This window comes from Pseudophryne corroboree, chromosome 5, assembly GCF_028390025.1.
Source record: "Pseudophryne corroboree isolate aPseCor3 chromosome 5, aPseCor3.hap2, whole genome shotgun sequence".
Lineage (NCBI taxonomy): Eukaryota > Metazoa > Chordata > Amphibia > Anura > Myobatrachidae > Pseudophryne > Pseudophryne corroboree.
Window position 1 is genome coordinate 730,089,790 of NC_086448.1, and position 24,002 is coordinate 730,113,791.

At 43.2% G+C, this 24,002-nt stretch overlaps 1 protein-coding gene across 2 annotated transcripts in view; it reads right to left on the bottom strand.

The window, feature by feature from the left end:
- The window catches only part of LOC134928374 (carbonic anhydrase 2-like), a 31,497-nt gene extending 25,284 nt beyond the window's left edge, over nucleotides 1-6,213 (bottom strand). For both annotated transcript variants that reach the window (XM_063924049.1, XM_063924048.1), the window contains exons 1-3: nucleotides 6,085-6,213; nucleotides 4,800-5,092; nucleotides 3,456-3,653 (exon numbers count right to left, since the gene is read on the bottom strand). In XM_063924049.1, the coding sequence (XP_063780119.1) occupies nucleotides 3,456-3,653; nucleotides 4,800-4,833 (232 nt within the window). In that variant the 5' untranslated portion in view covers nucleotides 4,834-5,092; nucleotides 6,085-6,213. The remainder of the gene's footprint in view (nucleotides 1-3,455; nucleotides 3,654-4,799; nucleotides 5,093-6,084) is intronic.
- Between the last annotated feature and the right edge of the window lie 17,789 nt (nucleotides 6,214-24,002).

The window sequence follows — 24,002 nt, forward strand, 5'->3', positions numbered from 1 at the left end:
GTCTACAAAGGGGACTTTGATTAATGTATTTGGATGGGACACCGGGGGGAAATACAAGAACTATGGACTGCTAATCACGTTTCCACCGGACCCTGGTAAGACTGTATTGATTTATGTACTGTGAGCCACGCACCCACCAGACCGGGGAAAGAAATTCCCACACAAGCCTCATGACAATTACCACAGACTTTGGACATTGGACGCTGGTGGGCTCCCTACAAGCTGTACAATGCTATTCATTAAACCACCAGACCCACTAGAGAAACCAGCCAGTAATTGTTATGATGGGGCACAGACTGTCTGATGTAGAAGAACATCACTGCGCTCAGCAAGCTTCAGCTACTTAGGACACAGGCCTAGAAAGTAGGGGGAGGTAATGTGACGACACGTGATGACACAGCCGGCGCTTTGTGTCGCACAGTGGTAAAAGACACGTGGTTACTTTCCTAGCCCTGGTCCTACACATGGACTTCACCAATTGCCAATATGTTATTAGTTATATGTTAGGCAATATTGTATTGTATTGTGTGGTTATTATATTGTACAGTTATATTTTATCTGTTATATTTGGTATATGTAGTTTATTTGGTTATTATATATTCAATGTAATTGTTAACTGAATAAGTCTAGGCCAGAGTGTTAGTAAAATAGTTAAATCAGTTCATTGTAATGTAAGTCCCCTAGCTGTACACTCAGATGTGATTAGGATGAGTAGGTTATGTAGTAAACAGGTTCTGTATGGAGATGCAGGTAATCTGATCCTGTGCACTCCATTGTGTACAAGAGTCCAGACACCTCGTCTCCACTCCTGACTGACCAGCTTGTGTGATGAATGGACAGGGGAGGGTATAACAAGAGGAGTGAGCTCTGCTGGGGGAGAGAGATCTGACAGAGAAGGTCAGAGAGTGACAGGAGACTGGCTAAGAAGTAATGTTCTGTCAGGAGTTCCAGGAGGGAATTGTCATGTAGAATTGGATCACAGAAGTGTGCTGAGCTGTTTATAACCCATTCTGTTCAATAAACCACTGTTGGTTTTTCATCTACCACCATGACTGAGTGATTTGGAACCCAGTATCCTCACATTGTGCGATCGCCTTTTGGCCTCACTTATCAGTCCCTAGTGACCCTGAATTGAATCTGGCTGATACAGTAAGGCCGGGTACACACTAGCGCGATCTCGGACCAATATGTTGTTTATGGCCAAATCGAAATGACATATTGGCTGGATCGCCCAGTGTGTTCCTGTGATTTGCGCACTCCTGCGGTTATTAGCGATGTCTTCTGGTCAGCTGCAGGTTCAACCAGAAGACATCGCTAGTGATGCCATGCTGCTGAAAGGAGCAATGCATCCTCCGTCACTACATGCCCCCCTGTGCTGGCAAGTGTGTATGTACTTGCCAATGCAGGGTCCCATCGTCTGCCAGATCGGCTGGCTACAAATCATTCTCATGTATAGCTGGGTTAAGATGATGCACATTACAATCCAATTTGCCCCTTACTTGTATGTCCACACTGCACTCTGATCTTTCCAAGGTTCATACTGTGTGCAATGTCTGAGAGAAAGGAAAACACCTAGCTCTGATGGTATAAAACCATGTCTGAAAGAGCTGGAGGAAGCCAGACTGTCACAATCCTGCCTGTGCCTATAAATTGGATCTATCACTGGGGTAAGCACAGAAAGCCATATTTACTAATTACCTCCTAACATGGGAGATCTGAATAACGGAACACAGGGTGTGGCAGCAGTGAGATGGGCACATGGCCACGCTGCTGGTTGGTGCTGTTTTTTTTGTTTTATTAATGGCGCTTGCTGCAGAGACCCCTGTGTCCACAGCATGCAGCATTGCAACATCTCCCAATTACATGTAACAGGATGAAGGAGGAACCCTGGACATTACCGCTGTTACAGAACCCTGAGTCCGGTCACCCCTTATCCCCCACTAACATGTCCATTCACCACTTAGTCAGTCCTTATAGTTATCTAGTTCACAGGTTCTCAAACTCGGTCCTCAGGACCCCACACAGTGCATGTTTTGCAGGTTTCCTCACAGAATCACAAGTGAAATAATTAGCTCCACCTGTGGACCTTTTAAAATGTGTCAGTGAGTAATTAATACACCTGTGCACCTGCTGGGTTACCTGCAAAACATGCACTGTGTGGGGTCCTGAGGACCGAGTTTGAGAACCACTGCTCTAGTTGTATAATCACTGGCAGGAGATGTTAAGTAAGCAACTATCTACTTAATGTATTGCTACCAGCTGGAACTTTATATCTGCCTAGGGACACATTATCCTGATACCATTACGCCAGTGACATTCTATGAATGTCTAGTAATAAACGCAGAATGATCATCTGTAAAAACTATATTTTAAACAGTAAAATCATAGGTTCAAAATATTGGTTTGTTCCAGGAAGATCTCAGGATAGTTTTGTAAATGACTATAAACAGTAAAAATCTATTATTTATAGGAGAGCCTCAATGCTTTTAACTATCACCTTGAAAAAGTCTTATAGATCGCCTTTGTCTAGTGTCACTGTGCATCAATTCTGGGTGCTCCCTGGGTCAGTAAGTTCATCAGTGACAGAGTAACCAGAGAAGGAACTGCCTCTATTTCTTCTTATGACGAAGAACACAATGGTATTATTTATTCAGTTACAAAGGAATAACAAGTGTGTCATACAGTGGTTTGTATCCAAATCCACAAAATCTGCAATGGATACACAGTAACTATATCAGACACTTATAGAAGAAACCGTATACTTTAGCAAACACAACAAAAAATATGTTTCAATTCTAATAATGAGTAAATGGTGTGATCAATAACTGCATTTGGGTTTCTTTCAATAACAATCAATAACAGCAAAACTTTTAATGTGACAGGGGTTGCTGTAAGAAGAACTAGATTCACAATCAGAACGCTACTTCCATGAGTGGGGGCATGTGCTAAACTGTCCTGGAAAAATATTTCTATCCTTAGTCCACCAAACCAATATGTATCTGTTTTCATAAATAACACTTTTCTGTTGGACACTATAATGAGCAGTGAAACAGAGTAGCCTATTACATTTCTTTCTAGGGCTTTGGATCTGGTGTTGGTAATAGAGGGTAAACGTACAGTACCAGCCTGCATATATTTATCTACAACATATCTGTTGCAGATAAGCCTGTAGTAACCTTGAAACGTGTAACCACCGAGCCGGGGCTTGGCGTGGCTTCTGTTATAACCTACAAGTACATACAGCACAAAGGACACGAGGTAAATATCATTGAGCACAGTGTCGGTGTCTAGTCTTCCCGATAAATGATACGTGGACTTTTACTGAAAAGGGAAAATATAGATTATAGACCTTCAATGGAAACATTTCAAAGTCCTCTTGACAATTATAACCTTTTAAAACCCCCCCAGAGGTCGGCGACCATCAAATGACTAATTACATTCTATGAAGAACTGACCTGATTTGTCTTTAGAGTCATCAAACTCTACGTTGAAGGAATGGCCATTGTTTAAGATTACTTGTGAGGTTGATGGGTCATAGCTAACTCTCAATGGTTGAAGAGATTGGTCGTACTTTGCTTGACTGGTTTCTATATTGATAGGAGACTGGTGATCATTTTGAGCGATGGGGAAGGAATGATACCAAGTGCTCGGTCCTATGAAATAGAGGAATGATTAGGGTAAATTACAATTTGATATGTTTTTAAGAGATACAGGTTGAAAGTATATACAGTACAGTTCTAATGTGACCTGTAAATGAAACTGCAGTATTCTAGTCACTAAAAATTGGGAAATGATTCTTGTTTTTCATCTTAGTGATCATTATGGCAAGCTAGCCGTCTACTGCAAGAGCTGACAAGGTGTTTCAAGGTCAAGACTCACTGAAAGTGCTTGCATGGGTTGCAAGATGGTACAAGTTTAATCAGTAGCTTTTTAAAAGTTAATGTTGAATTTGCAGCAGGGCAGTGCGGAACAGTCCTTTCCATAATATTAACTCATTCGGAAAACACCCACACACGCAAATAAATTGTTTTTAAATCTGCTCTATAATTGGGGGTCTTTAGCCAATGTAAAACTTATTATCTCAAAATAAACTGCAAATAGACCTATTTAAGGGGATGCTTTAAATATTGCACGCTAACTTGGAATTCTATACATCTTGTCATTTCAAGGTCATACAAAATAAAAGATGCACAGGGTAATATTTGCAAATGCTTTTTCCTTTTTAAATAAATGACTCACAAGTTAAAAATATAAAATTCCTAAACCTTTGGAAAAAAACATTCAGTTCATCTTCTGAATGTTCTCTATGGGCATCATAACAATTTGGTGTCTAATGAGAGAAGTGTATTAGAGCAGTGCTCAGCTATGGTGTCCAGCGTGTCATTATTCGGAACAGGACGCTGCTGGGCAGCTAAATACAACCAGATAAATGATCTGTATATTGAATCACTTCCAGATGCAATTAGTTTCATTTCTATCCCCACTGCAGCAGTCCAGAGGGAAACTCTAGTTAAGTTAATGAAAAGGCAATCCACTGAAATGAATAAACCAGGACATGGTGAGAGGGCAATCCTGAAAACTGATACTAGCCTGACTACATATACATGTTACAGAACTCAAAAATAGAAATTGTACCAAGTGTTACATTTAAAAACGTTGTCTCAAGACAAGAAACGCTTTGATTGATGGTTCCGTAAATAAATGGACATGTCACCTGTCCACAGCTCAAAATCCATTTATTTAACTGTAAAACTTTAATGTAGGTCACAAGAAGACGGCCACATGTCCCCATTACTCACCATTGTCAGGACCATATCCCCATGAATGAGCCATTATCTTCTGCTGGACAAGTCCCTTTCTTCGGTGCCGGTGAGTGAGTGTTAGCCACCAGGCTTTTTTTTGGGCACTTTATAGGGTCCCACCAACTCCATCTCACTCAGAACCACGGCAGGTGGGTTTGGCTCTTAGAGTTCAGCCTGTTTAAGGGCGGAGAGTACAATTAAACCCTTCTTCACAGTGCCACGCCGATGACTTCTGCCCCACCGACAGGTCCCTTCTTCCGTACTCCTCTCATTTAGATCTGTAACTTGTTCTGTATACAAAGCATACACACAGTAAATACACCCACAACACTGCAGGCTCTTAGCATCCACAACAAGACCAGCCATCTCCAGAACAGAATAGTGAGCTTCGGGTCTGTCCTAGGAGAGGGACAAAACTCACAGCACACAAGTCGGACTGCGGTGACACCGTCTCCAAGATAACAGGAGTCACATCATACGCTGGGTGACATTAGTAGACTTACACTGCATGGGACAAACACAGGCGCAATAACATGAAAGCCATGGCAAAGACACATACTGTAGAATACAGTGAGGTACACAGGGATGGGTCAGGCTGGTCCAGGTCACAGACCAACATGCAGAAGATCAGCCCTTATAAGTAGTGCACAGTGTCCTTCTATCAGATCCTGCAGTCACATAAGGACATTGCCATCTGGCCAGATCCCACCTGAGATTGTCCTATTTATGTGCAACAATATATTGATTTCCTATTAAATCTCAAGGTCGGTCATGTACTTCCCTCCTTAAACAATAAAGTGACTTGTCCTCTGCAGATGTATCACACAGATGACCCTTATCTGAATCTGTCACAGCTCCCAGCCACAGATACAAGAAGCAATCAGACCCCAGTAGCTGCCTTTGGGGATTCCCATACTGTAGCTGGAGGATCCTCAGTCAGAAATCACATGTTACAGGCAGCAGCACTTGTAGGAATCCAGAAAGCATTGTTTCCTATTGCAGAGAGTATGTGAGCGGGATGCTGTGCCCAGCATGGCATGTATACAGCATGTGGGCATTAAGCCTAAGCACAGCAACAGCATCTAACGGATCATGTGCCTCATCCCCTGTCTTAAAAACCCTGTGCCCCCTCCTCTCAGCATCCTTCCCACAGCAAGAGAACGGCAAAAGCACTGAGGACTTTACATCTCCCAGAGCCTTGCTGTGCAATGCATTACAGCAGTGTCCCCTAAACAGCAGGGAATCACCTGATATGACCCCAGATTATGCCAATGCACCTTACCTTGACTCCCTCAGCGTCGTATGATCCAAAAATAATTCCTAATCTCATGCATTGCAATAAATCATACATTGACCTTGCCATTCTGAGACGTGGAGCTGCGTTGGTGTGATCTGTTTCTTGAATTACGATAGGATTACACAGAATAGTTAGGTTTCTACTGCCCCCTTCTGGTAGAAGGTGGTACTAACACATTGAAACATAGAATAGTACACGTTTGACATTACCAGGGCTTAAAGTGGTCCTGGTGAGGTGGTGGAACTCTTGGAGGAGGACCATGGAGGCACCCGGACCTGAGGAAGGAGTAGGTGGATGCAGCTCATTAGCAACACTAGTGCCCCCTGTATCATCGATTGACGCAGATGATGGGTTGGGCTTTTCTGTGGGAATTACTGTGCAGGGCAATGGAGAAGGTGGAACTAGTTCCCCCTACCATTACAGGTGGTGGAACTCAGTTCCACCTCGTTCCCCCCCACTTTAACCCCTGGACATTACTATAGGCATTCTGCTGACCTGCTCCCTGGCTCACCAACTACATCTGCTGTTTGAAATATGCCAGTCCAGTTTACGTCTCACTTTTATATAATTTTTTAAGTAAATAGTATTATTATTATTATTATTATCATCATCATCATGCTGTTAAATAAAATAGATAAAACGTTGTTGTTGTTGTTGTTGTTATTATTATTATTGGTAGTAGTAGCAGTGTTATGTTTATAAAGAACTCATACATTCCTCAGAGCCACTGGAATATTTTTAATGGGTGCAGTGTATCTAGGGGGGCCCACACCACAGACCGCAAACCATGCACCCATTATTTTATTTTTTTAACTCTTCTTTATTGAAGCAAGAAATAAGTAGTGCAACAAATGCATTTGTGTGTATATAACTCATTGCACAATGGGAGTTATTCCAACCCGATCGCACGCTGCACTTTTTTGCAGCCGCGAGATCGGGTCTGAACTGCGCTTGCGCTGCGGCCGCAATGCGCAAGCGTGCCATTGCCCAGCGACGCCCGTCGCCGGGCAGTGGCGCTTTCTACGAAGAAAGCGGTCGCAGCAGCGACCACAAGAAGATTGACAGGCAGGAGGCGGATCCGGGCGTCAACTGACTGTTTTCAGGGAGTGGTGAGTCCAACGCAGGTGTGTCAAGGCGTTTGCAGGGCGGATCTCTGACGTCAATTCCGGGACCTGCCACGCTGAAGACATCGCAGTGGGTAAATGGCTCCAGACCTACTCCTGTCCTGCACAAAACTTTTTGAATAGCATGGCTGCACAGGCGATCGCAGCCTTGCTATGCAAAAATCCACTCCCCCCATAGGCAGCGTCTAGTTGATCACACGGGCTACAAAACGTTGCAGCATGCGATCAACTCGGAATGACCCCCAATGTGCAGTACATCAAGATCACAATGTTTTACCAATGGAAAAAAAAGAGTTACATAAGAGTTATGTATGGAATACATAAAAAAAAAAGAAAATTACAATTAATACAGGGTCCGGAGTCATAGCAATCAGATCAATATCATCAAACACCCATTATTTTGAATACTTACCCTCCGGAGTCCCGTGGTGCGGCAGCAAAACTGCAGAAATCACTGGGAAAATAGCTCAGCACCATTTAGCCCGGTGTTTCATGCATGCACAGCAGGAAAATCACTGGGAAAATGGCCGGAGATCTGCATATGCACTCTAAGCTCTGGAACAGCGCAGGTATCCCCTAGGGACCCTAGTGCCCAGAGCTACAGCGCTGCCGGCTAGAGAGGAGGGGACCCAGACAGAGCCTGCACACGGGCCTCCTCCTCACTAGATACGCCCCTGCGCAGAGCTATAAAGTGAGTGGAATTTTTTTTACAGTACAGGAATGTGACTTTATTAGCAAAAGTTTACAGTCTTGCATGAAATAGGGGAATTAATTCACAAACATACAGTAAGTGCAAGTATTCAACAAAGGTCTAGCCTAGTGGTTCTCAAACTGGGAGCTGTGGCACCCTGGGGTGCTTCAGAGTCCTTGCAGAATTGCAGGGGTGTCCTGGTTTAGTGGTTCAGGACCAATTCAAATTATTTATATTCAAAATAATAAGCAATCCAGTGCTTGAGGCTTCCAATACAGGTTGAGTATCCCATATCCAAATATTCCGAAATACGGAATATTCCGAAATACGGACTTTTTGGAGTGAGAGTGAGATAGTGAAACCTTTATTTTTTAATGGCTCAATGTATACAAACTTTGTTTAATACACAAAGTTATTAAAAATATTGTATTAAATGACCTCCAGGCTGTGTGTATAAGGTATATATGAAACATAAATGAATTGTGTGAATGTAGACACACTTTGTTTAATGCACAAAGTTATAAAAAAGATTGGCTAAAATAACCTTCAGGCTGTGTGTATAAGGTGTATATGAAACATAAATGCATTCTGTGCTTAGATTTAGGTCCCATCGCCATGATATCTCATTATGGTATGCAATTATTCCAAAATACGGAAAAATCCGATATCCAAAATACCTCTGGTCCCAAGCATTTTGGATAAGGGATACTCAACCTGTAATATATTAAGGGGACAAAACGAAGCGAAACCTGTCCCTCACCACATAACTGAGTCTAACGATGACATATAAACACAATTTAATTCATGTAATATTTGTGAGAGTTTTTTACTTTTCAAATATATGTAATGTACATATATAGATTCTAAGCACAGATGTAGCAATGCTCATCCATTCCGCAATGCGTATACATGGTTATTGGGCCTGCGAATGAGTTGCATGTGCACGCCATGTACTTACATCGGCGGCCGCCAGCCTGTGCATACTGCAGCATGCCGTGATGCGTATACCTGTGCATACACTTTGCAACAACACGAGTGTGGCTACATCTGTACCATATTATTTCACCAATGTTCCACCAATGGAGTTGCTGCTGACTCAGACAACCAATCAAGAGCCAGCAGCCCTATATACATTTTTTCTGGGGGGCTGACTGGTTGCCAGTACAATGTTGTTTTCTCCTAAACACCCTCATGGCTCAGCAGTGTCTAAGAACTTTGCAGTTACTTAGCTAAACATTACCGGTCCACATCCAGTTTCCATGCTATGCTTTATCCGATTCCAGCACCCGTTACTCAGCTATACTTTACATTATCAGTTCCAGTCTGGTTTCCACGATACATGTTCATATTGAAGTAATTAATAATAAAATCACCACTGATTTATTTGTTTAAATTGACAGACAGGAACAACGTTCTTCATGCATCTAGCCACCATCCTTTATCGCTATGCAAAGGTCTCCAATATTCTCAAATGTTAAGAGTAAGACGTATTGTAAGTGATGAATCTAAGTTGGAGTCTAGATTAGATTCCTTATTTACCAAATTTTTGGAGAGAGTATATTCATCTAGTGATTTACAAAATTTGAAACAAAAGGTAATGCGTATACCTCGCTCCAAAACCTTACAGAATTTGGCAAAAAGGAGTGACCAAGATAGGTTGATTTGGGTCAAAAAATTTAATACCCAAAGCAAAAACATTAATCACCTCAGTAAAAAATTCTGGACAATTTTACAGGCAGATAAACATCTTGCAACACTATCAAATACTAAGCCAGCATACAAACGGGGCAAAAACCTCTGAGATCATTTAGTTAAAACAAACATTCAGTACCCTGCATCAAAAAGTACGGCCTCATGTGGATTCCTTAGTACTTCTAAGCCTGGCTGCTTTCGTTGCCTTGGATGCATGACTTGCAGCCATATGATATCTGGTGACACTTTTCACCATCCTTATACTGGAAAAAGTTTCAAAATTAGACACCGAGTCACTTGCGCTACTAAATTTGTCATATATCTTTTAAGCTGTCCGTGTGGTCTCCACTATGTCGGGAAGACCGAATGCACTTGTAAAGAGAGGATGGCGGGACACAGGGCTTCTATTAGAGCTGCCTTAATGACAGGGCACAGTGACCAACCGGTTGCACGACATTTTCTTAATGCCCGCTACTCGCTGGCGGTGCTTAAACATCGTATAATTGATCACATACCCCCTTTAGCCCATGGTGGTAATCGTGGCTTGCTCCTATTAAAAGCAGAATCCAAATGGATATTCCTTTTGGATACACTTTCACCAAAAGGCTTAAATGAACGTTCAGGTTTTTAATGTTTTCTGTAATAGATACAATGTTAGATGTTTCGTTTTTTGATATATTGTATAGTAGCTCTTTCATATTTGGATATTATAGTGGGTATTGACCGCTTTCAATCTAATTTTATGGGTAGCAAATGGATTTGTACAATATCACTATGAGTAACATTCTGCTAGGAGAATTCTATATTTCTTAATATTTATTGAGTATGTTTATTGAGTGTCAAATACTGTGACAGAGACAATGTTCTAAAGGCCCAAATATATGTAATGCTGGACAGTACGTATATCCGTGCATGCATATATATACATGCATATATATACATGTTTACTTCCTTTGACCATTTGGCCATTGTGGACAGGTGTACTATATCTTTACATTTAGTGAGGTGTAGTCGTGGTATAAAGGACAGCGTGTGATTCCTGATTAGTGAAAAAAAAATCCAAACACTGAACAACATCACTAAACAGGTAATTTCAACTTTAAACTTGACATTTATTTTGTACTGTCTGGACATGGCTACTAATAACAGATGCACAGACAAAATTCTTAAAGCTATGTGTGCAAATGCTAGGAGCTTAGGAGACAAAATTCCAGAGCTAATTGTGATAATGACAAGGGATAACCTGGATATTGTCGCAATTACTGAGTCATGGTGCAATGAGAATCATGACTGGGACATAGCTATACCAGGATACAATTTACTTAGGAAGGATAGAATGGGAAGAATAGGAAGAGGTGTAGCAATGTATGTTAAAAAAAAGCATAAATGCTACTTTAATACAAAATGTTGAGAACAAAACTGAGGCCCTTTGGGTCACCACAGAAACCGGGGAGAAGGACATTATTTGCATTGGGGTGATCTATAGACCACCAGGCCAGCGGCAGGATTTGGACAGGAACCTATTGTTGGACATCTCTAAAATTGCTTTAAAGGGAGAAATCATAATCATGGGAGACTTTAATTTACCTGATGTAAATTGGGAGGGGTCCTTTGCAAGTTCAGCTACAAGTGGCACATTTCTAAATTCCTTACAGGGAGCATCTCTCAAGCAATTGGTGAGGTAGCCCACTCGCAAAGACTCAATATTAGATTTAATTCTTACAAATGGTGACAGGATATCAGACATATATGTGGGTGAGCACCTGGGATCCAGTGATCATCAAGCAGTATGGTTTAGTATAAAGACAGGATCCAACTCCTGTCACACAAAAACAAAGGTGTTGGATTTTAGAAATGCTGACTTTGCAAAAATGGGGAGATGTTTAAGTGATTCATTGGTGGACTAGAGGAACTTGGAAGGGGTGCAGGGGAGTTGGGAAAAATTGAAAAGTGCAATACTAAGGGCAACAGACCTTTGTATCAAAAGGGTTAGGAAAAGCACAAGGAAAAGGAAGCCAGTGAGGTTCACAAAAGAAGTATCAACTAGTGTGAAAGCAAAAAAGATGGCTTTTAGGAAATACAAACAGACTCAAAATAATAATGACAAAGAGGTGTAACTTGACAATGGAAGGATGCTAAGAAAGTGATCAGACGTGCAAAGGCAGAAGCCGAGGAGAAAATGGCCCAGTCAGTAGAGAAAGGGGGCACAACTTTTTTTAAGTATATAAATGAAAGGAGAAAATCAAATGGAGGAATAATAAGACTTAAGACAGAGAGTGAGAATTTGGTGGAGGGAGACAAGGCAATAGCAGATCACCTAAATAATAATTTTTGCTCAGTATTTACTACAGAAGGAGAAGGGAAGGGGCCAGAGTTAAGTTGCAAGGACATTCATAAAAATAAGGTAGATGAAAGTACATTTACAGAGGAGAAGGTCCTAACTGAACTTTCAAAACTAAAACTGGATAAATCAATGGGGCCAGATGGAATACACCCAAGGATACTAAAAGAGCTAAAAGATGTGCTGATGGCACCATTAACCGAATTATTTTACCAGTCACTAAATACAGGTGCCATTCCAGAGGACTGGAAAAGAGCAAATGTAGTTCCATTGTACAAAAGTGGAAGCAAGGAAGAAGCAAGTAACTACAGACCAGTAAGCCTTACATCAGTAGCAGGGAAAGTAATGGAAAAACTACTAAAAGAAAGAGTTGTGGAATATCTTTATTCAAACAAGTTACAGGATCCAAAACAGCATGTATTTACTGGTGGGAGATCATGCCAAACAAATCTTATTGACTTTTTTGACTCTGTGATGAAAATAATAGATCAAGGGGGAGCTGTAGATGTAGCATATCTAGACTTTAGTAAGGCATTTGACACTGTCCCACATCACAGACTGATAAATAAACTTGAAAGTGTGGGGGTGGATTATAAAATAGTTAAATGGATAAGAAACTGGTTGCAGGATAGGAAACAGACAGTTGTAGTAAATTAAGTACAATCTATGGAGGGAAATGTTACCAGTGGAGTACCCCAGGGATCTGTACTCGGGCCAGTTCTCTTTAATATCTTTGTTGGAGACATTGCAAATGGTATTGAAGGGAAAATATGCCTTTTTGCAGATGATACAAAGATATGCAACAGGGTAGACACACCAGGAGGGGTAAAACAAATGATTGATGACCTAGCTAGACTTGAAAAATGGTCAAGAACATGGCAACTACAGTTTAATGCTACAAAATGTAAAATCATGCACTTGGGTCTCAAAAACCTAAAGGCTAAATATAGTATCAAGGGTACTATAATGGAAACTACTGAGGAGGAAAGGGATATTTCAAGTGACTTAAAGGCAGGAAAGCAATGCAACAAAGCAATGAGAAAGGCAAGTCAGATGCTTGGTTGCATAGGAAGAGGAATCAGTAGCAGGAAAAGAGAAGTAATAATGCCACTGCATAGGTCATTGGTGCGGCCTCATCTGGAATACTGTGTCCAGTTCTGGAGACCATATCTCCAGAAGGATATAAATACATTAGAGAGTGTACAAAGAAGGGCAACTAACATGGTGCATGGCCTACATCACAAAACTTACCCGAAAAGGCTAAAAGATCTTAACATGTATAGTATGGAGGAGAGAAGGGAAAGGGGAGACATGATAGAAACTTTCAAATATACCAAAGGTTTTAACAAAGTTCAGTAGGGAAACATTCTTCAAAGGAAGAGAAGTATTAGAACTCGAGGATATCCACTGAAACTGGAGGGAGGCAGGTTCAGGGGAAATTTAAGGAAAAATTACTTCACAGAAAGGGTAGTGGATAAGTGGAATAGCCTCCCATCAGAGGTGGTAGAGGCTAAGACTGTAGAGCAATTTAAACATGCTTGGGAAAGGCATAGGAATATCCTTACAAAGAATTAAGGTTCAAAAAGGGTTGAGATTAACTAAAGGATAAAAAAAGGGGCAGACTAGATGGGCCAAGTGGTTCTTATCTGCCGTCAAATTCTATGTTTCTATGTTTCTATAGCACAAGGGTGATTCTATACAATCACAATATTAAGGTGATCTCATATTCACCATTATAGTCTAAATGCATATTCACCCATTTTTGTATTCATCTTGTATAGGAAAGTATAATCATATGAACTTTATACAGACTAAATTACCTTTGGCCTACTTTCCAGTACAAAACAAGTTAGTTAGCTGGTTCGGATTGCATGTACGCACATCCGAAAGGCTCATGAAGTCCAGTTTTAATTCCTAATATGGAATCCCCCCACACAACTAAATACAATGAAAATTGGGAAGGCTATTGTATAATTTATTATCACCAAGGACACATAGTTAAAAGCAAGAGACAACGTCGTCACAAGGATGTGTTCGTGAATATTTCTTGTTTGTTCTTGCCAATTGTCCAAATATGATCATGCTATCAGTAATCATGTGTTATCACAGTAGGCATGTATAATTAAATGTATAATGAATATATTGAAATGTAACATCTTTCTCGGGGCATTTTGACCATCATTATAGCCCAGGAAGAACTTTACTCTCTGTAAAGGTGATCTGTTTTTACCAATACATTTACTTACTTATTTAAGAATTTAAATCCAGACTATTTGCTTGCATTAGCATTTGTACATCAATTATTATATTAGACAGAGACATGTGTCTCAATATTGACTCATGGATACTTTTCTCACACTAGAATACAGAGTGCATTTAGGTATCTATGACTCATGGTTTATTATGGTTAGATTAAAGATCCTATTATATCTGTGCTCTATATGAGGGGATCCTCTATTGTTACATGATCTTAGGGTATGTAGTATACAGATGGTGATCCGCTTTTATTGTCATTATACATTTAAATGTATTTTTTTGTATTGTGGGCTGGTAATTATGTTGCTAATCACCTCACAGGTGATTTCTTTCCGTGATGCCTAGGGCCGGCTTTCTGTGATGACGTCATCTTTCTGAGCAAGGACTGTGGATGGTGAGCGCCACGGACAGACGGGCGTGGGTATAAAGGTAAGCACTGTTTGATTTATTAATTATCCTGACAAAAATGTTTCACTAAAAACATAGAAATGTTGACACATCTGACAGTGGTCTGTCGTTATTTTATGGAAAGCCGTGAGTGTCGCCGACCAGTGGCAGATTTACCGCTATGCATCCTAGGCATCCGCTTAGGGCCCCACGAGTGTCAGGGGCCTGACTGTGGCCACGGATGGGGCCCAGGAGCAGCGCTGCAACAGAGGTTTTTTTTGCAGAGTACGGAGTACGGACATTACATGTGAAGCTGAGCCGGCCCCAGCAGGCTGTCAGCACATCCTGATTGGATTGCTGCTGCTGGGACAAGCACCAGCTCACGCCCTCTCCGCTGTCAGTCACAGTGTAGCCCTCCTCTGCTGCATAGCGGCACACGTGACTGAGCAGCACGGAGAGTAGAGGAGCTCAGCCAAGCGGAGAAATTTGGCCTTCAACAACTTGTAAGTGAGCTGCAGCACAGTATCCGGGGGAAGGGGGGGGGCTGAAGTCCAGGGCCACGCCGCAGTACATTGTCCAGGGGGGTGTGTGTCTTGGGATCGGGTCTGATGTCCAGAGCTGCAGCAGTGCAATGAGTCTGGGGGTGGGGGCAGTGGCAGAGCTGAGTTTTTTTTTTTGTTCAGCTCAGCCTCAGCTTGCACAGTCACTCCCTGCACTTTCAGGCTGACATGTAGGAGGAGCAGCCAGCTCCTCCTCTGTGGGAGGATAGAGGCATTGATGTTGGCGGTGCAGGATCATTGTAGCAGCGCTGCTTATAGCTTCATTGTCCCTGCCAGCGGCCAGGCACGTAACCCCGTGGAGCAGAGCCAGTTGAGACACATGCCGGGGGTATGTGCTGGTACTCTAAAATGGCTATGGGGGAGGGTTGATGGTGCTGTCCTGTCTATGAGGGAGAGGAGATGATGGTACTACGCTGTCTATCTATGGAGAGTGGGTGATGATGCTGTCCTGCCTGTCTATGGGGAAGGGGGGGGGGTTATTGTTGGGGCTGCGTCTGTCTGACTGAGAAGGGGCGGGAGGGTTGCTGGGGGGGATTGATGTGTCCGTGCTGTCTCTATATAGGGAGGTGACGGTGGCTATGCTGTCTGTTTAAACGGGGGTGCAGGGGGGTAATGAGGCCTATAATGTGTTTGGGGGTGCACTATGTATCACATAATGGGCCTAATTCAGATCTGTTCGCTCGCTAGCTATTTTTTGCAGTGCTGCGAGCAGATAGTCGCCGCCTATAGGGGAGTGTATTTTCGCATTGTAAGTGTGTGATCGCATGTGCAGCCGAGCGGTACAAAAAAAGTTTGTGCAGTTTCTGAGTTGCCTAGAACTTACTCAGCCCTTGTGATCACTTCAGCCTATTCGAGCCCACAATTGACGTCAGACACCTGCCCTGCAAATGGTTGGACACACTTGCGTTTTTCCAAACACTCCCAGAAAACAGTCAGTTGACACCCACAAACGCCTTCTTCCTGTCAATCTCCTTGCGATTGGCTTGTTCAAATGGATTCTTCATTAAATCCATTGCACAGCAATGATCCGCTTTGTACCCGTACGACGCACCTGCACATTGCGGGGCATAGGCATGCGCAGTAGTTACCTGATCGCTGCACAGTGAAAAACACTAGCGAGCGAATGGATCTGAATTAGGCCCAATGTGTTGGGGGCACTGTGTGGCATATAATGTGTTGGGGGTACTTTGTTGCATATAATGCGTTGGGGGGTGCTGTGTGGCATATAATGTGTTCAGAGGGTGCTATGTGGCCTATAATGTGTTAATTATGGGTGCATGTAAACATCTTGGCTCCACCTCTAACTGTGCAATGTGAGGTAATGATCTCAAACTGTGCGCCCTCCCACGCTCTCACTCCTCATACCAATGCCACTGTGGAGGAGCAGCATATAGCATTCTTCTTAGGACAGAGCCAGTGGAGGACAAATTCAAACAAATTCATTGTCTTGAGTGTCACTGTGAGTGAGTGGTATGAAATAATGTGACTTTTGGCTCATACTGTGTGACGTAATGTGTATTTTGGCTCATACTGTGTGGTATAACATGAATTTTGTCTCGTACTGTGTGGCGTAATGTGAATTTGACTCATACTGTGTGGCATAATGTGACTTTCAGCTCATACCATATGGCATATTGTGACTTTTGGCTCATACTGTGTGACGTAATGTGTATTTTGGCTCATACTGTGTGGTGTAATGTGTATTTTGTCTCATACTGTGTGGTGTAATGTGTATTTCAGCTCATACTGTGTGGCCTAATGTGAATTTCGGCTCATACTGTATTGCAGTGATATAGTGAGTGGAGGTAGTGCACTTATATAGTGCTGGGATGCAATGTGGGTAGGTAGCTTAGTGACCTAGTGAGTGGATGTAGCATAGTGATGCAATGTGGGGAGGTAGATCAGTGGCCTGGTGCAGGGATGCAGTGTAGGTAGGTAGCATAGTGATATACTGTATATACGCCCAGAGTTAGAGGTGTACACTGTGGTGGCATTGGACTCAAGCGGTTGCTTTTAATCTAAGAATGCATCTGAGTGATACTGTGAATGCATCTGAGTCATACTGTGCACGCCTTCTGTAGGTAATTGCACAAAGGCACAGATTGAAATTGCATTCAATTGTTGGAGGGGGGCCCCAAACTGGTATTTTGCATGAGGTCTAAATCCGCCTCTGCCGCCGACCGTGTATATACATATGGAGACTGCTTAGTCATCTACGGAGAACACCGGCCATTTAACTTTATCATCTTCGGAACGGAGTGCCGCTGACTGGGGTTAACTATTATTGCTACACAGTTCATGCACAGAGCTGTCTGCTATATTAAAGGCACCCACTGTATATTGTAAATATCTTTCGCCTGGAACTCTCACTTTCACTGGGGTGTTTTTGTTAGGAATGTCTGTGTGTTTGTGTTGCCTTGCATTGTCTCATTCCTGCCTCTAGGGGTCTCACTTGCTGCCTTAGGTCTGAATGGCAGTTGCACACTCTGTCCCTGCAGGTTGATTACCTGATTGTGAGCAGCTGTGGCCAACACCTTGTGCTGCTATTTAGCTCCAGCTCACCAGCATTCATGTGCAGATCATTGTGGTTCTGTCTGGAGTGTGACTAGGCTTTCTCCAGTTATCCTGTCCTGCTTCTGCCATACCTACATCTTGGAGACATTTCCTGCAGTTTGCCGTTACATATGCCTTGCTACAAGACTTCTAACCCTGCTGGATCAACATCTGCATTCCTGTATTATTATTTGCAGTCTGTTTCCACCCCTGCCTGATTACTACGTTTTGGTATGTTATTTTCCCCCTGCTTGGTTAAAACCCGTATTTCTTTATGTTTATTTCACCTCTGTAATTAACCTGGACTATACCTATATTTGAGCATAATCATCCTCCCTGTTTCTATAACAAGCCATTACAATTATCTGGGAATATTGTGTTCTGTTCCATGTTAATCAAGGATCCAGTTTCTGTATGCTGATATTTTACTGGTTCTTTCTTACAATAAACCTTGTTTTAATTTTCACCTGGCTTCAGCTGACCTCATTTCAGGTATGCACACACAGAGAAACCTAGTAATCCTAACAGAATGATCTGCCCAAATAACCGTGTGCAGGAGTTTGAGGTATAGCTGAATTTCATAAAATAGCTTCATTTAAAAAAAATTCCCTGCCTCTCGAGTTTATGCCGTTTGTGGGTTCTACATTGCTAGTGGATTTCAGAGAGAAACTGGAGAATATTCAAACCCTGTCTTCAAAGATACTGTCTGCTCTGCCTGAATATTCAATAAGATTACCAGTTCCCTTTAAGGAGACGCAGGGGAAAAGGGAAAAATATGAGTCTGGTGCTCTCAATTCTGGCCGCTGTTTTCCAATCCCAAGCAAAGGCAAGTTCTGGAGCTCTCCACGACCCAGCCTCTCTGAGGAAGAAAAAAGACACAGAAGGGATAAAAAACTTTGTTTTTATTGCGGCAGGTCTGGACATTTTATTCAATTCTGTCCTGCTCGCAAACCTAAAAAGAGCTTTCCTCATTCTGCCATAGTGCCTAATTCTGCTCAGTTATGCCACTGTGGTGCTCAAATTTCAAAAGGAGGGGTGTCCGGCCCAGCGACCCCAGGAGGGGTGTCCGGCCCAGCGACCCCAGGAGGGGTGTCCGGCTCTGCTGCCCTTGCCTTCGGGCATGAGGTCCCTGCTGCCCTTGCCTTCGGGCATGAGGTCTCTGTTGCCCTTGCCTCACGGCATGAGGTCTCTGTTGCCCTTGCCTCACGGCATGAGGTCTCTGTTGCCCTTGCCTCACAGCATGAGGTCTCTGTTGCCCTTGCCTCACGGCATGAGGACCTGTCTGCCCTTGCCTCACGGCATGAGGACCTGTCTGCCCTTGCCTCACGGCATGAGGACCTGTCTGCCCTTGCCTCACAGCATGAGGACGCTGTTTTTCCGTCTATTGGGCAAATTAGGATGGCCGTGTCAATGGTCAGTCCAAATGTGATTTTGTCTTTCAGGGTCACTCAGTCATCCAAGTCTGCCTTGCCAGGGGTCCGAGAGGTGTCCACCTTGCCGGAGGTCCGAGAGGTGTCCGCCTTGCCGGAGGTCCGAGAGGTGTCCGCCTTGCTGAAGGTCCGAGAGGTGTCCGCCTTGCCGGAGGTCCGAGAGGTGTCCGCCTTGCCGGAGGTCCGAGAGGTGTCCGCCTTGCCAGAGGTCCGAGAGGTGTCCGCCTTGCCAGAGGTCTGAGAGGTGTCCGCCTTGCCAGAGGTCCGAGAGGTGTCCGCCTTGCCAGAGGTCCGAGAGGTGTCCGCCTTGCCAGAGGTCCGAGAGGTGTCCGCCTTGCCAGAGGTCATGCCAAGGCCTGTCCAGCCCCAGGAGAGGGCTCTGCCTGTCCAGCCCCAGGAGGGGGCTCTGCCTCTCCAGCCCCAGGAGGGGGCTCTGCCTGTCCAGCCCCAGGAGGGGGCTCCGCCTGTCCAGCCCCAGATAGAGGTGCCTGCCATGCCCGAGATCCAAGATTTGCCCGAGGTGTCTGCCCTGCCGGGGCCATCTGAGACTTCCCTGTCTAAGGTCCAAGAAGAGTCCATCTTGTCTGAGAGGCCATGGTTGTCTATCCTCCCTGATTTAACATCTAATTTGGAAAGCCAAGTCATTGAGGAACTGCCTTACTTTGATGGAGATATCTCTCAGTGTATAGCTCTCTTCAAGTACTATCTGAGTTTTGATGACTTTTCCCCTATTGATATCATTGCTAACATATGTATGAGGTTCAGAGGGGGGGCCTTGAAGTGGGTAAGCGGTCTTGAAGATGCGGAAGATCCAGTTTTACGAGATTTGCCCGCTTTCCTCAAGGCAGTGTCCGAAAGATTCAGTCCACCAACTGTCCTCGCTCTCCTGGATGAATCTATTAAAGTGTGCCCGTCTGAGAACCTGCCTTTGCAGTGTGGGCAGCACCCTCAGTTTTTGAGATGTGGGCACGTATCTTTAGGTGTTCACGCAGATTGCTCGGCAAGTTTGGCTTCTACAAATTTGCCAACCGCTCTTGATACGATCCAAGAAAATAAGGGGTCACTACTGCCGTTGGGTTGTGGCTCTGATTCTGAGAGTGAGCTTCTGGAGGATCCTAGACTTATAATTGATGGACCTGTACTGCCGAGTAGTGTCTTTGTGACACCTTCAAATAGGTCTAGGCAACCCAAAAAGAGGAGAGGAAAAAAGAAGAGAAGGTGAACTTTTAGGCGTCTGGAATCCGCCTGTTTAAGGGGAGGATAATGTTAGGAATGTCTGTGTGTTTGTGTTGCCTTGCATTGTCTCATTCCTGCCTCTAGGGGTCTCACTTGCTGCCTTAGGTCTGAATGGCAGTTGCACACTCTGTCCCTGCAGGTTGATTACATGATTGTGAGCAGCTGTGGCCAACACCTTGTGCTGCTATTTAGCTCCAGCTCACCGGCATTCATGTGCAGATCATTGTGGTTCTGTCTGGAGTGTGACTAGGCTCACTCCAGTTATCCTGTCCTGCTTCTGCCATACCTACATCTTGGAGACATTTCCTGCAGTGTGCCGTTACATATGCCTTGCTACAAGACTTCTAACCCTGCTGGATCAACATCTGCATTCCTGTATTATTATTTGCAGTCTGTTTCAACCCCTGCCTGATTACTACGTTTTGGTATGTTATTTTCCCCCTGCTTGGTTAAAACCCGGATTTCTTCATGTTTATTTCACCTCTGTAATTAACCTGGACTATACCTATATTTGAGCATAATCATCTTCCCTGTTTCTATAACAAGCCATTACAATTATCTGGGAATATTGTGTTCTGTTCCATGTTAATCAAGGATCCAGTTTCTGTATGCTGATATTTTACTGGTTCTTTTCTACAATAAACCTTGTTTTAATTTTCACCTGGCTTCAGCTGACCTCATTTCAGGTATGCACACACAGAGAAACCTAGTAATCCTAACAGTTTTATTGCGGGACCACCACCTGTCTATTTGTATACAACGGCTACATAGTATCAATCATGTCTATGTTCAATGACACTGATCTGGATGCACTTTTATCACCTATTGAATCGACACAAGGTGAAACATTCAGTTATTATGATTCTGATGCTACTAATATCCGATTTAAAGAAAATATCAGTACCATTGGTGGAAACTTGGATAATTTCCACTTGTTTCGTGAGCTTTTGAAACTTAAAAGGAAGGAGCAGGACTATTACTACCATGGGTTAACCCTGTCGGAAAATCACAGTGAGGGCAAAATACCCCACGGTTTTCGAATTAAAAACATCTCCACTATTGGACTATTCAATGCCGCATTTTGCAAAAAATGGATTTTAATCCTTAACAAATGCTCATATGACCTCATTCTTTTAGTTTTAGAAGAGGTCACTCGAGAATTGGCCAATATACGTTCTCCAATTGATACCTTTGAAACTACTCACAAAATTACTTTGGATTCAGATACTTCTAACAATTTGCTTGAAAAAATGTCTATTCAAATAGACAAGTAAAGAAAGATCTAATCCAATATAAGCGCAACAAATTGGATAAAGTTAACAATGACTATGTTAAAATGCAAGTTTAGCCATGGCTATCCGGTATGAGTAATACCAAAAGATTTTCAGAAGACACCCATTTAATCGTTTTAATACCGCACAATTGGATACCGAGTCTTCTACAGAGGGGGCAACATCGGCAAGTGATGTAGACCTTCAGGAGAATATCATAGGCCGACCCCCTTTAGGGGTTCGCACCAGAGCCCAACTAGCCGACCCCGAAGGCAGTATATGAGGCGAGGGGCAAGGGGCAGAGGTCGAAATGTAAAACAATGTCCTTACTCCAGACTGAAGTGATATTCAATTTATCTGACCGCTCTTTTTCCCCATTGGAAAACAGGATACTATCTATGTGATTGAATTTCACCCCTACTACGAGATTAAATCCATTTGAGAGGAAAATTGAACAATTCAAACTTGGTCGACCACTGAGACTTAAAGAACACTTTAGTTTACATCCATCTACATCTGCCGAAAAAACATCGGAGTCCCTCCCACTGGCCTTGAAATCAAAATCTAAATTTGATCCAACATCACATAAACAGGCCATTAAAACCCACTCAAACACCATAGATTATCAAGTCCGCAAGGATGATAAACAACATTCTGAGCATGCTTCTAATCTATCGAAGCAGGAATGGGAGGCACTAATTAGGCTCTCCAAATATGATGACGTGGTTATCCGCCCGGCAGATAAGGGCGGAGCAATTGTCATACAAAATACAGCCGATTATGTCAAGGAACTTGACCGACGACTTGCTGACATATCAACATATCAGAAATTGCCTATGGATCCTACTCAGGAGTTTAAAAAAGAACTTGATGCCATTTTGAAAACAGCTTTATTGGATAATAGACTCATCCAAGTAGCCTTTGATGCCCTTACCACAGCATTTCCTATTATTCCCATACTGTACTCTCTCCCGAAAAGTCACAAGAATAGTGAGATTACCCCAGCTAGACCTATAATATCTGCTAGGGGTTCCCTATATCAATGTGTTTCCATTTATCTGGACCACTTTTTGCAACCTAGTGTGCAGGCCAAAAAAACTTAACTAAAAGATACTACAACTTTATTGAATTGTCTGTCAGCTATTGATTTTGCTCCAACAGGTTGTATACTAGCCACTATTGATGTACAGTATGTAATCTCTATACCTGTATCCCCCATGATGAGGGAATACAGGCGGTGAGATTTCTAATATCTAATAATGATGCGTACTGTCAGGGCCGGTGCTAGGGTGTTCAGCGCCCCTCTGCAAACAATAATTTTGCACCCTCACATAACTGAAAAAGGGACAATGCCGCCACAAAAAAAGGGGTGTTGTCTCACAAGGAAGGAGACTTGCCATACAATAGTACTTCCAGTTCAAATAGTGTCCCTTACAAACATTTTGCCACATAGTAGTGCCACTTATACAAGTTATGCTACACAGTAGTATCCCTTATACATAAGGCAGGATAGACTCCTGGGCAAAGCAATGCACGGGGGCCCCTTCCCTATTGGCGTCAGCTGTGATGTCCGAGGGGTGTGGTGGGGGGGGGGGGGGGTGAGTGCGGTTTGAGGCACTGGAGAAATGCAGGATTTGCATGGAGGGGGTTTCATGACATACACATATATATATATATATATATATATATATAAAACAGGGTTCCATGGAAGTAGCTTGCATATCCCCCCCGAACAGCAGGCATAGGAACCAGACTCGTTTTTTTCAATAGAAATAACGTATATTCAATTAGTTAACATATAGGCGCATATTTTCTAATATAAAAAAAAATGATGAGTGCCACTTGGTTCCTATTTCAGCTGTTTGGGAAATATGCAAGCTACCTCCATGAAACCATGTTTTGCATATGATATTGGAGCAAGGCACCGCAGTTGCTGGACACACCCAAAGTGCCAATTATTTACTGTTTATAGATATGTATATATATATATATATATATATATATATATAATTTCATATAATACATATATATTATATATATTATATCAAAACCTGAGCCGAGAGGAGAATGTAAAAGAGGCATGGGGAGAGGGGAACTTATACCCCTTTCACACCGCACAAATAACCCGGTATTGCCGGGTCGACGTGGGTCGGCGTGCAGTGAGAAAGCGCCATAGTCGAAATCCCGGGTTGAATACCAGGTCAGTGGCAGCGTAAATGGGCTCCCAGGTCGATGTGACCCGGGACCAATTCACTACAACAGGAAGAGGTGGCGCGGCGCGGCTCCACCTCTGCTGCCGGCTCCCCCCCCCCCCCCGCTGCTATGGCAACCCGCATGGCAAATTGCCGGGTCGGGGAAGCTA